General features: G+C 34.3%; 2 protein-coding genes across 5 annotated transcripts in view; one reads left to right on the forward strand and one right to left on the reverse strand.

The window, feature by feature from the left end:
• The window catches only part of LOC138327614 (GDP-Man:Man(3)GlcNAc(2)-PP-Dol alpha-1,2-mannosyltransferase-like), a 35,658-nt gene extending 27,632 nt beyond the window's left edge, over window positions 1-8,026 (reverse strand). The window contains exon 1 of the mRNA XM_069273860.1: window positions 7,917-8,026. Coding sequence (XP_069129961.1) covers window positions 7,917-7,963 — 47 coding nt within the window. The 5' untranslated portion in view covers window positions 7,964-8,026. The remainder of the gene's footprint in view (window positions 1-7,916) is intronic.
• Window positions 8,027-8,192: 166 nt separating this feature from the next.
• Window positions 8,193-12,654, forward strand: part of LOC138327615 (BTB/POZ domain-containing protein 17-like) — a 31,333-nt gene continuing 26,871 nt past the window's right edge. For 2 of the 4 annotated variants that reach the window (XM_069273863.1, XM_069273866.1), the window contains exon 1: window positions 8,193-8,290. The gene's annotated coding sequence lies outside the window, so the exon portion shown is untranslated. Of the gene's footprint in view, window positions 8,291-12,043; window positions 12,130-12,654 lie in introns of those variants that run through there. The other 2 variants (XM_069273867.1, XM_069273865.1) reach the window with 2 other exon arrangements.

Below are 12,654 nucleotides of genomic sequence, written 5' to 3' on the forward strand. Positions count from 1 at the left end.
CTATGAGATCAAATGCCTGTCTGTCCCGTACCCGTAGAAAAATTATTTGTCCGTGGCATTTCTACCTAAAAACTACTGGATCGATTTCAATGGAATGTTTTGGGAAACATGTGTGTGTCTAAAATATTGTGTTGCATGGTTAACCAGGTCTTTATATATACAAATGTTTATAAAATGACCAATTCTTATTAGTAACTTGATCATTTTGATCATTTGTAATGTAACATCGCATGTTTCAATATCGTAATACCATGGAAGCCAAAATGATGGAACATTTGTTTGTGTCATAGTCTGAGATACTCGGGGTAAGGGGCTGATATTGACTTAAAATTCTAGTTAACATGTATTACATTTGACCTTGAGTTAGTTATAACATTCTAATCTATCAGAGTTATTTCCCCCTTTGTTTCTATCAATCACCATCAGTACTACATGTATATGTGGTTACAAATACAATGACTTAAATGCGGAAAAGACCTTTAGAGCTTGAGAAAATCGGAACCTTGTGATCTTAATTTTAGACTGAACTTACGATCATTCTTCCATGCGTTTTGATGTAGTTGTCTAAAGACATGAATTTTCATTCAGTCAGAGACATATACAAAAATGTAGATAATTTAAATTCATCTATGTCTCTGATTCTCAGTGCTACTAACCAAGTCCCGGTGTGGATGTGTCTTTCAGTGTAAAAATTAATTGTGCTATATTTATCAAATATGAACTATAAATGATAATACAACTTTGAAAATTATTGATTGATCTCTGTAAGCATACGCCTCTCAAAACGATGCACTCGTATCACCCATGTTCTACTGTCGCTAATTTTTATTGTTCACAGACACTCATTTTAATTTTCTGAAAGTGCAGTAACCTGTATAACTATAGAGTGCTTCGCCTACTGATATAACAGTCAGATATTCTTTTTATGTTAAAATAGATAAAGTGATTATGTTATTGAACATTTCAACTTTCGTTTCGGATGAAAAAAATAAACAACTCCCATATATAATTAACCGGAAGTAAAGGAACTATTTTTAAAGGCACACTACCTTTTCCGAAACGGCTTTTAATTTTTAAAATAGGAATGTAAAAAGATCGATAATTTTGTAGAGTCGCAAAAATTATTAACTTACCGTTAATACTACATATTCATCACCTTCTGAACGATTTTGTTTATAAAATAAAATACAATGTTTATTTTCATAACGCGGGTCGTATTATGTTCCCGCCGTCGTCCTAAATACCGCGCGGTAGTTGACTATCACTGCGCCAGACGGCAAAACAGCGAGAATTTACTCTCCACTGTTTTCATATATTACGCAGGAAATCTTGCATATGTTTGGTGTCGTAACCTTATTTTAGGTCATCGGTATGCATATTTCTGATGTTATTAATGTTTTTTAAGAACCTTTATATTTTGCTCCGGAAAGGTAATGGGCCTTTAACCCCTTAACTCCCAACTACGCATTTCTACGCATTTTCCCGTGTCGGTGTTAGAAAAATCGCAATATCTCCCTTATTTGTTTGAGCTATCGGGATACTGTTTACATCCTGTAAAACTACAGATAATAGCCGACAACTTTTGTTCTGAGAAAAAATTCATATGGTATCGTCTTTTTTCTCTTTCAATGAGTTAAAAATTCATGCCAACTTAATTCCGAGCATTTTCAAATTGTTGACGTCGTGTGTCAGACGGCGTAATCGCCGGAGCGAAGATTCGACATTGTATCTCGAATTATGCAACAAGTAGCAAGAAATAATACTTGTATTTCACGGATTTTGTGGTTGATAATGTCAATTTTATGTGTGACTAATTATATTGAAAGAAATTCGTTCTAACATTATTTTTTCTCGTAGCATTAGTACATGTAATAAGTACCATGTGTACTACACAGTAAACTTCGACGAAATCCTAATACAAAATAAGCAAAATATCTATTTACCATACATACCAAGAAAGTCCGAGAAACCACTGGTCAAAAATACACAAAATACACAAATTTGTAATTCATTACATGCCGAAATAAGTTTTCTATGTGCCTCTACAAATCTGCTAGTAGTTTCGACGGAAATCGCGGTCCGGTACAATTTCTAATATAATGACGTCATCGGTACAAAACAAGCACCTGTGCGAGGAAGATGGGCTTCGATTCTGAGTTGATTTTCTCAAACGATATGAATATAAGATAAAATTTACACAAGAATATATTAAATTTATCATTAGAATAATGAATTTTAAAACATTGTTTGACGAAGAACAAGAATTATATGATGCTGACGACAGGTACTCGATAAATATAAAACTCCTGCGAGAATGGTGTTCACCCGGGCGTGAAGTTGGCGACTGTTTGGACCAACAAGATTATGTGTCACGCTCTTAATATCAAACAAGACAAGCTCAATGAGCAATCCGTCACATGTATAATACCTACAAAGCCAGAAGATGTACTTTGTTCTTGGTGTGAGCTCGGAGGAGGACTGTGACTTTTAACTAACGTCCACTGATAGGAGTTTGATGGACAGTAGTTTTGTTTTTCTGTACACACTGCAATCCATAACTGGAAAGTTTTGAGTAGGTGGGTAATACCCGCCACCATTATATTGCATTTATATTATATTATATTGAAAACTGAAATTAATACTTTTGTGAGTGCATTATTTGTCAAACTAACCAGTCATTACTCTATATGTCTAACTATGTACCATGCTTTAGATAAATCGAGATAAAGTATTGTGACCTTATTTAACTCTATATACATCTATATATTGTATATTATTCGTGTGTAGGTGGGTTTACCTGTCACCACGTTACTCCCTGCTTGTTGTATATATATAACTGACTTGGATACCTTAAGTTCACTTTCTATTCCTCTCTATTAAAATAATAAGGTAAATGAGTGTACTACATAAATAGCACATTGATAATCGTTTACTCTTGCATAAGGAATATTTTGACATACTAATCTGTAAACATGGTGTGACACCCAAAATGAGTTTAATAAATGTACATGTTCCACTAAGTAGGTGGGAAATACCCGCCACTCACTGATTACGACCTATTATTTTGTATTCTTTGTATTTGCTTGTTTATAGTTTACATAAATATTTTACAAGTATACACAAATTTATACATACTAGGACTGTGCTGTATCAGTATCTGTTGTAGGTGGGGTTACCTGCCACCCCCTTACTGTGACCAGATCTCTGTATGGATTTTTTGTACTATCAGTAAACCATAGTTAATGTCCAATGTTTTTGGAGACCATTACACATGAAGTGTAGGTAGGTTTCGACCTGCCACAATCAAGTGCTAATTACTAATTACTACTTTATTTAAATCTGTAATATTCGACAACCTGATCAACATATTTGTGGTTTTTTGTCTCTCTCATCAGTCCAACAAACAGTACCTGTTTGTCAATATCTATATAAATAGCCTAAAACATGAGTTGGTGAGGATTAACTCGTTCACTCTGCTAGTCAAATACAGTTAATAATAAATACATTTACATTCACAAACATGACGGACAAACAATCAGCTTTTATCCAGTGAGACCGGTGGACACAAAAAACAGATAAACAAAATCCCAAAAGGGCACGAACAAGGCTCTGAGAATGAAATATGTGGGGCGCTGTTGATTCAAGGCTTGATACCAACTCAAAAGCTCTTCGCTGTTATCTATGTGAACAGTATTTTTGTCAGCGTTTGTTCGGGTATCTCAGATAATATGTACAGTTTGTATAGTAAATGGTGAACTTGAAAATTTCCTTTGGACGTGCTCAACATGTGCCCAGGTTACAACCAACATTGATAGGATGGGTTCAGACCTAAGGAAACTCTGTGACAATACCAATAACAATCACCGTTTCAACAAAATTGAGTCTCGTTTGGTGGATAAACTTGAAAATAGACCGTAAGGATCAATGTCCCAAAGAAACTGTGAAAGACTGAGACCAGAACAAGAACATGGACAGGTTAAACCAAGAACAATGACCAGAAGGATATATGGACGAAAACCAATCTGACACAAAGCCTAATCGGTAAAAACATCAAACTTACCACTCAATTCAGAATGGGAAAGTACAATTCTGCCAAGACCCGACCTCTTCTTATAGTAATGATAGAAAAGTCAGAGAAGAAGGCACTCCTTGAAAATGCTCGACATATATCGGACAAGGCTCCGACTCGTTTGAAAAAGGTTATCCTGAAAAGTGACCAAACTAAAACACAGCGAGAAGAAAGAAAGAAAAAGAGAGAAGAAATAGGAGCACCTAAACACCCTCCCTCTAATAGTGCTGAAACAATACCAAAAGATATAGAACTGTTTACACCGAGACGTCAATCTAAAGGCACTCAAGGTAGAGAAAAACTAAACCTACAGTCAAGCAACACAACAAAGGGGCCCAGGACTACACTTCCAAATATACCTCATCTCCCTAAAGGAGTTATTACCAAAGAATCCTTAGACACTATATCCATCAGCCCTATAGATCCAACTATGGCGACAAGTCTCTCTAACCATGATACCTCAATGTCAGATGATCTATACTCGCAAGAGACACTACTAGATCATAGAGATGACGTAACCTTCCCATATATGGAAACATCAACCTTCGGGGACACAACAGGAAACACTACAGTAACTGAGGTCACAGATGATGAACCAACATCACCAACAGTAGAGAGGGCATAGGAAACAGATTTTACCCATTTTAACCGCTACCAAGGATTGGCAAACCTTAAAGTTTTTATACAGTAATGTGGACACGTTAACACTATCAAAGAAAACTGAACTGGAAGTAGCAATTAAAGAAAAAAAACCCGGACATAATATGTGTAACGGAAATATATCCAAAATATTCCCTTGATGTCGTCAACAACCAGTCATATTCTATCGATAACTACAGTGTTCATTTTGGAAAATCTTCAAACAAGAGAGGTGTGGCCATTTATATTAGATCATCTATTACCCATGACGCAGTAGACATTAATACCACCTTCGACGAATATGTTATTTGTAGAATAAACCTAAGAAGAGGAGATAATTTAGCCATATGTTGTATTTATAGAAGCCCTAGCAGTAATGAAGATAACAACAATAAAGCTAGTAAATCTACTGGAAAGCATCTCTAATGGTAACTTCTCTCACATATTACTGGTGGGTGATTTCAACTGTAAAGAAATCGACTGGAATACCAACACAACCTCTGTAGGTGATGCACATATCGCCACGAGGTTGTTGGAGGTAACAAGGGACTGCTTTTACACCCAACATGTCAAAAGACCGACAAGAATTAGGGAGAACCAGATTCCATCTTTACTCGACCTCATCCTAACAAATGAAGAAGGAATGATTACAAACATCAAGTTCAATCCAGGTCTAGGCAAAAGTGATCACCTAATGTTAGAATTTGACATTTTATGCTATGCTGAAATCCTGGAACAAAACATCGATAAACGCAACTTTCTTAAAGGTAATTACGTATCTATTAACAAAGAGTTGGCTGAACACGCATCAGAAGATACTACAAATATGGATGCGAATGAAAATTGGACACACCTTATGAATATTTTATCTACCAGTATTGAAAAACATGTACCATTATACAAGAGGCGATCCAATGATATCCGCAAACCATATATCAATAAAGATGCAATATCTGCTGTAAAGAAGAAACACCAAGAATGGACAAAGTATCTCCACTGCAAAACAGAAAACAACTATCAATCATACAAAATCGCCAGGAACAAAGCCACAAGACTGTTGCGATTATCACAAAGATCTTACGAAAAATCCATAGCTGAAAACATAAAGGATAGCCCAAAACTCTTCTGGAACTATGTCAGATCAAAAACTAAGACAAAATCTACCATCACCAGAGTCAATTATCCAAATGGAGACCTAACAAAACAGATAAAGAAACAGCCGAAGTTATGAACGATTTTTTTGTCAGTGTATTTGTGGAAGACGGGAATACCAATTTACCCCCGTTACCCAGGAGGAATATAACGAGTCCACTGATAGATTTAGAAATCACGGAGGAAATAGTACTAAAGGCACTATCTAAGCAAAAACCAAATAAATCACCTGGTCCGGACGGAATTCACCCGAAACTTCTACTAGAAACAAAGGACATCATAGTAAAGCCTTTAACCTCACTTTTCAAAAAATCAATTGAAGAAAGTGTAGTGCCAAAACAATGGACCACAGCAAATGTTTGCCCAATACACAAGAAAGGATCAACAAAGGATCCAAATAACTATCGTCCTATTAGTCTGTCATCTGTACCCTGTAAAATCTTGCAGAGGATAATACGTGACAATATCATGGACCACCTAAAGATCAACAATTTACTGTCACCAGAACAACATGGATTTACGCCAGGCAAGTCTTGCACGACACAGCTCCTGGAGGTATTAGAACACTGGACACAGGCCCTTGACAACAACAACAACGTCGATGTTATTTATTTGGATTTTAGTAAAGCCTTTGACAAAGTGTCCCATAGACTCCTCATATACAAATTAAAATCCTATGGAATTGGAGGCAAAATTCTGTCATGGAGTTCAACATTTCTGTCAGTGACTACAAAAACAAAGAGGTTAATTAATAAATGGAACAAGCTCCTAAAAAACCAAAAAAGTCAAAAAGCAGCGGTTTACCTCAAGGAAGTGTACTCGGGTGCGCCCATACTATTTCAAGATATTAAAGTCAATGACATCCCAGAGTAAAGTTGGAACTTGTGTTACCTAAAACTAATCGCCGGATGATAACCAAATAGTAAACAAGAAATACACACCAATACAGTTACCTGTGAAGATCTACAGACCAAATAATTGCCAGGCAACATCCGGATTATGAATACTGGACCACTGTTATAATGAAACTTAAATGAAAAGAAAATGTCAAGCATAAGGGAAAAGTAGTGTAAGATATACCCCATTACCAGACAATAACAAGACCATAATGTACAGGTGCGACAAGCAGAATACGACTTGGGAAAACCAACAGTGAAAAAGATCTGGGAGTCACAATAGATAATACCCTGAAGTTTACAAATCAAGTGAATAAATCTTCAACAAAGGGAAACCAAATCATGGGTATCATTTTTAGAACTTTCACTTATCTAGACAACCAAACTTTTAAAACACTGTATAAGACTCTGGTTAGACCTCATTTGGAATACTGTTCTGTCGTTTGGTCTCCCTGGATTAAAAAAGATATAAAAACCATCGAAAACGTCCAACGAAGAGGCACAAAAAGACTAGTAAACCTCAAAGATCTCTCCTATCCGGACCGATTGAAGACCCTGGGTATCCCAACACTTGAATATAGAAGACTGAGGGCCGATATGGTGGAGACCTTCAAAATTATCAACAAAATCGATATTGTTACTAGTGAGAACATGTGTACTCCAATGAGACACACAGGTACACAAGAGGTCCAACCAGTCAAACCGTATAATCGAAAAACAGCCCATATCTCTCTATACACTATTTTACAACGAAAAACCAACTATTCATTTGTATTAGCCAATGGCCGATCGGGCAGAATATTTTCCAATATCATGAGCTGATGAGATTTGGTGATTGTTCCGTGCTGCACAAACTGGAAAAAAATAACTATATGCACATCAAAATAAGTTACACAACTGTATGACCAGTTTCCATACGCAACAATGATTGTAAATAAGCAAAATTATTTGAAGGCTAAACAAAATTAAAATATCGGATCCTAAATCATTTTTACAAAAAAACGTGGTGCTGGTTTGTCTTAGGCATATTGAACACGTCATATTATTTTGATATCAACAGTATTTGCAAACAATAATTACATAGAAACAATATTAATGTGTTTGAGTATAAAATGTGTCATTATGAATGTGTATCATGACATGAAAATGAGAATATCAACCTAAAATATTGTTGGATCAAGCCTGCAAACTGTTTCATCACCTCCATGTTGTTTTATAAACGTATTTCCGGTTCCGGTTGCTGATGTGTGACAAAAAATACATTAAAAACCTTTTAAACGACGCATTTTACGTCAATACTCCTATTATGAGGAAGACCATTTATTACTATTTCATGTAACAATAATGAGTTTCTATACAAATTTTATGAAAATAAAAACTATTATACCCCCGATAATACTAATTTTTGTTGCCTCCCCTGCTTTGGAGCTCTTCAGCAGGTGCCCGTTTTCAGTGAAGCAGAACCATGAAAACAAACCGCTGTCACCTGTTGCTGTAAACTCACCATATCCAATGGCGACGGAACAGACACAAGGTAATGTATAACAGTTTGGAAATAGCCATTTGGTTACCCAATATTTAATGCTTTAGTGTCATGCGTCTGCTTCTGGCGTGAAAAAAATAATACAGGCGCCTACCCCTAAGAAGCAGACGCAGGCAAAATGTCACCCATACCTGTCAACTTTCAGGAAATGCAATGCGGGAGAAAGTGAAATTTTCAACAGTCCAACTGAGGCGCTACGCGTCGCTATATCATTTATTACTTGTAATGTTTTAGCATAAACCTTGTTTATTTTTGGAAAATAACATGGGATGGAAACATTTCAATATTTAATGAATTTATATCCTATAAATTAAAATGTTGTGTCTTTAACATCAAAGGTTTTTAACATGAAAAAAAAACAACATTTGTGTTTAGAAATTCCGGGAGACTCCTGGAGAGTCCGGGAGGGTTGACAGGTATGGTCACCTTCTCTACTTTTTAACATAATTTGATAATCTAACTAGATCATTTGACCAGAAAGAAATATCTGCAAAATATTACAGCAGTGAACTCAGTCTAACTGTATATATGCACTAGAAAAACTGATAAAGCTAGAATACATTTCAGTTTTTCCTAAAAAATCAATAAAATCCATTTAACAGATCACATCAATGTTTGGATTTATGAATACTGTACATGCATGTTGACGATATTAGACAGTTCACGATACAAACATTTGACCTGTAGTGTCCTTGTTTCGGTATTAATTTTTTCTTACCATAAAGTAGTAATCGTATAGGTATTAAAATTCGTCTCTTTTACCCTGAAAGGTGTTACCAATTAAATGTTTGGGGAAGTACATGTACCTTAATCTTCATAAAAAAATATTATTTGATTTTTTTGCTCAAATAAGCTTGCACTATTGCCAATAATATGCAAATATCATGATTTATTTGGAAAATTACAGACCCTAACAGACAAATTATAGTTGAAGTATGATAAACTAAATTATGTCAATTTAGAATAAAACTGTTGATTAATTGTTATACCAGTACATTTATAATACAACATTATTCAGATTAATTACTGTTCATAAATCATCTTATAGTCACAATTTTAGAAAATACATTTACAAAGTAAATGCACATCTCTATCATAGTCAAATTAAAGATTCAGTGTTTGTGTTTATGCTGTCCCCATATCCTTTTTAAGTGTAGAAAATGGGATCCCACTTTTTCACTGCAAGTGCATTTAAGATCTGAAAAGGACCCCACTTTGGGGTAAACCTAGTACAAACCCTGAGGTTATTTTGTTTGCTTGTATTAACTGTTATTCTAAATCATACTGTCTCTTGCAAATCACACTATGCATGAGTGTATAACACATTTCTGATAATTTTTCCTATTGTCTTTATTCTCAATTCCTGCAACTACATTGCACATATATAACAATTTAATTTGGATGTTTAAATATGCCAAAAATAAAACTAAGATGTAAGCATACATTGTAGGTGATGTTAAATCCTTCAACCATCAGTCAGGGATCAATCTAGATTTGGGGGGAAACTACCGCTTTTTCGAAATAGGGGAAAAGTTTGGCGAAATATAAGGGGAATTTTAATCTTCTTATTTATGTCCAAAATTATATTCATTTTGACAAAAAAGTACTGTAAAACAGCTATTTTATTTTTAGATTTAGTAAAGCAAAATTTCAAGCTCAATAATGAAAAAAAGGGTTTATCATAAAATATGCAGTAGCTATATAAATATGAAGAAATTTGCAAATAAAAGTATAAAAAAGTCACAGGGGGAATTGTGTTCCAAAAACAGTCAGTTTTTAGCTTCAAATGGGGAATTTTTAAATCTGTAGGGGAATTTTTGGCCTGAGGGGAATTCATTTTTTGAGGGGAAATTTACCCATAAACGGTAATAAATCAGAGTTAGATTGATCCCTGACTGTCAGTGTCTGGCAATGTGTGCCTCAAATTAATGTTCTGTAGGACTGCTTACCTACGGATTGTTGAAATTCTTACGACTAGCCACAAAGTCTGGTTGAATTATCATGAATGCATGGAAGCGAATTCTCAAATTCTTTTGTGATTATATATACATGTATTGTATTTATTATCTTGTTATTCATTGCACAATGATTTGTCTATGTAATATGTAAATGCATGTCCTTAATTCACAATATGTGATATAATTCTATGATTATTATATTTGAACCACTTAAACATAAATATATGTCTTTGTATTTAAGAGAGAAAAAAAATCATTATGTTCGGTATAAAAGACAGATGTGGTGTGAAATGTAGGAAATGGAATATAATATTTAAATGTCAGAATGTATTTTCGGCAGCCGATACTAAGTTAAGACTTGAATTACAAGATTTTTACATAGATATTTGGATGAAGGCCAAGTAAACAAATTGTGTACTAATTAAAATGTTGAAAACTGAAAATATCATATTATAGGTTTATCTGTATGTCAAAATTATCATACAAAAGATAAGTCAAACTTGATCTTTTGAGGCATGAAGATTTGACAGTTTTGTCTATCTGAATAAGGTACTAGGTGATTTAACATCGTCATAGTGTGTAAGTCCTAGATATATAACTGTCTATAAAGACCACCCAAGGGACAAGGAAAAATGGTCTTAATAGCCAAGTGGTTATACACAGGTCAAATTTTGTAGAAATTAAACATTTGGGCTGCTATTGGTCTTATTACAGGAACAATTCAATGAGGTTTATTCTGTTACATAACCACGAAGCAAAATATGACATAAATGTATTGTTCTATATTCCTAATGAAACATATAACAAGAAATATTCACAAATTTCACGATATTGTTAAGTATTTTGAACATTTCTCATACATTTTACTACAGTGGTTTTTCTGGCATGTCACAATAAAACCAACTAATCTAATTTCCATTAGAACTGGTTAGTTTCCGATATATATGCAAATTTTAATGTACTCTTAGACTGAATAGTTTGTCTTTATATAGAGGTAGTCATTTAAACAGATTACTACTTAGACTGTATAAGAAGCTGTCCAGTCTTTATACACAGGTTGAATTGTATTGAAGTTTTTCATTTAGGACCCTAGAAAAGTGGTCTTATCAAACAATTGATCTTTATACAGAGGTGGTTGCTAGGATAATTTGACTGTATGTCATATTGTGGTTAAATTGACCGTTTTTGGACTCCAAGAATGTTGTCCTGTTAAAAGTTTATGGTCTTTATAAGAGATGGTTGCTAAAAGATGGTTGCAGGTTCTATTTGAACTCCATCTCGATAGTAAAGCTACATATAGTCTTTGTTATTAAATTGGTGGAGCTAAAATTTTACATCAGTTTGAAAAAGTAACTTATCACATCATGTGAATTACAAGATACATTTTCTTTATGGACATGACTTTAAAAGATTGTTTTTTTTTTTTTAAATTTTCTTAGATACTTTATATACAGTAGATTTTTGATATACACGAGTGAAAAATATGTATTATGTATACATAAAACCAGTATCCTTTGTGTAAGTTTAAACAAGAATAACATTATACAAATAAACTGGTTTTCAAATAAACATTTTTTCCTAATCAAGAAAAATACCTGTAAGGCTACAAAAACCAGTTTAGTATGTTTATATATCGTGTTCATTATTGACTCTCATTTTGTTGACAGTATAGTACTCCACCACAACCATTGTTGTGGAGATTTCCATCTAGGTCTTATTGAAATTGAAAGAGTTTTTTACCTGTGTATTAATGTATTTATTAAGAGTTTAAAATTACACCTGTTAAGTTGTCAGGTATAATGCCATATATAGTACCATGTCATGGTATGTAGGTCCATTAGACTTCCACAGTAATAAACAGATAGGATACAGGTAAGTTGTGATTATTTATTTCTAATGTCATTCAGCAAAAATGACTACATCTGATGTCGCCGTAATAATAGTGATTACAAACAGGGCAAACACATTACCACGTATGTTCCTCTAATTTTACTAGGGGACACAACTGTTGGTAGGTACACAGTTTTAGTCATTTAGGCCGTTTTGGATTATATGGTTTGACTGGTTGGACCAAGTTTTTCATTTATGAATTAAAGACAGATCTGGGTTTTTTTTATAGACGAGTCTTGACAAAGCCCTCATAGGCCTGTATCAAAAACTACTTGAAATAATGACTTTATCAAATGGTCGAACCAGTTGTTCTGAATAAAGGAAAACGGCCTTTATCTTCTAGTTCCAAAGACATGTAATTGATTTACATAGCTTTCGCTTTACTGAAATGTTTCTATTCTTTTTACCATAATGCATTGTGGAATGATTATCAGTGATCCATAGAGGATCGGACAACCCCCATTAGAGGTCATGGCTTGGTGACCTTTCAGTTGTCCAGTCACATTA

The sequence above is a fragment of the Argopecten irradians genome, chromosome 7, assembly GCF_041381155.1.
Source record: "Argopecten irradians isolate NY chromosome 7, Ai_NY, whole genome shotgun sequence".
In the NCBI taxonomy this organism is placed as follows: Eukaryota; Metazoa; Mollusca; class Bivalvia; order Pectinida; family Pectinidae; genus Argopecten; species Argopecten irradians.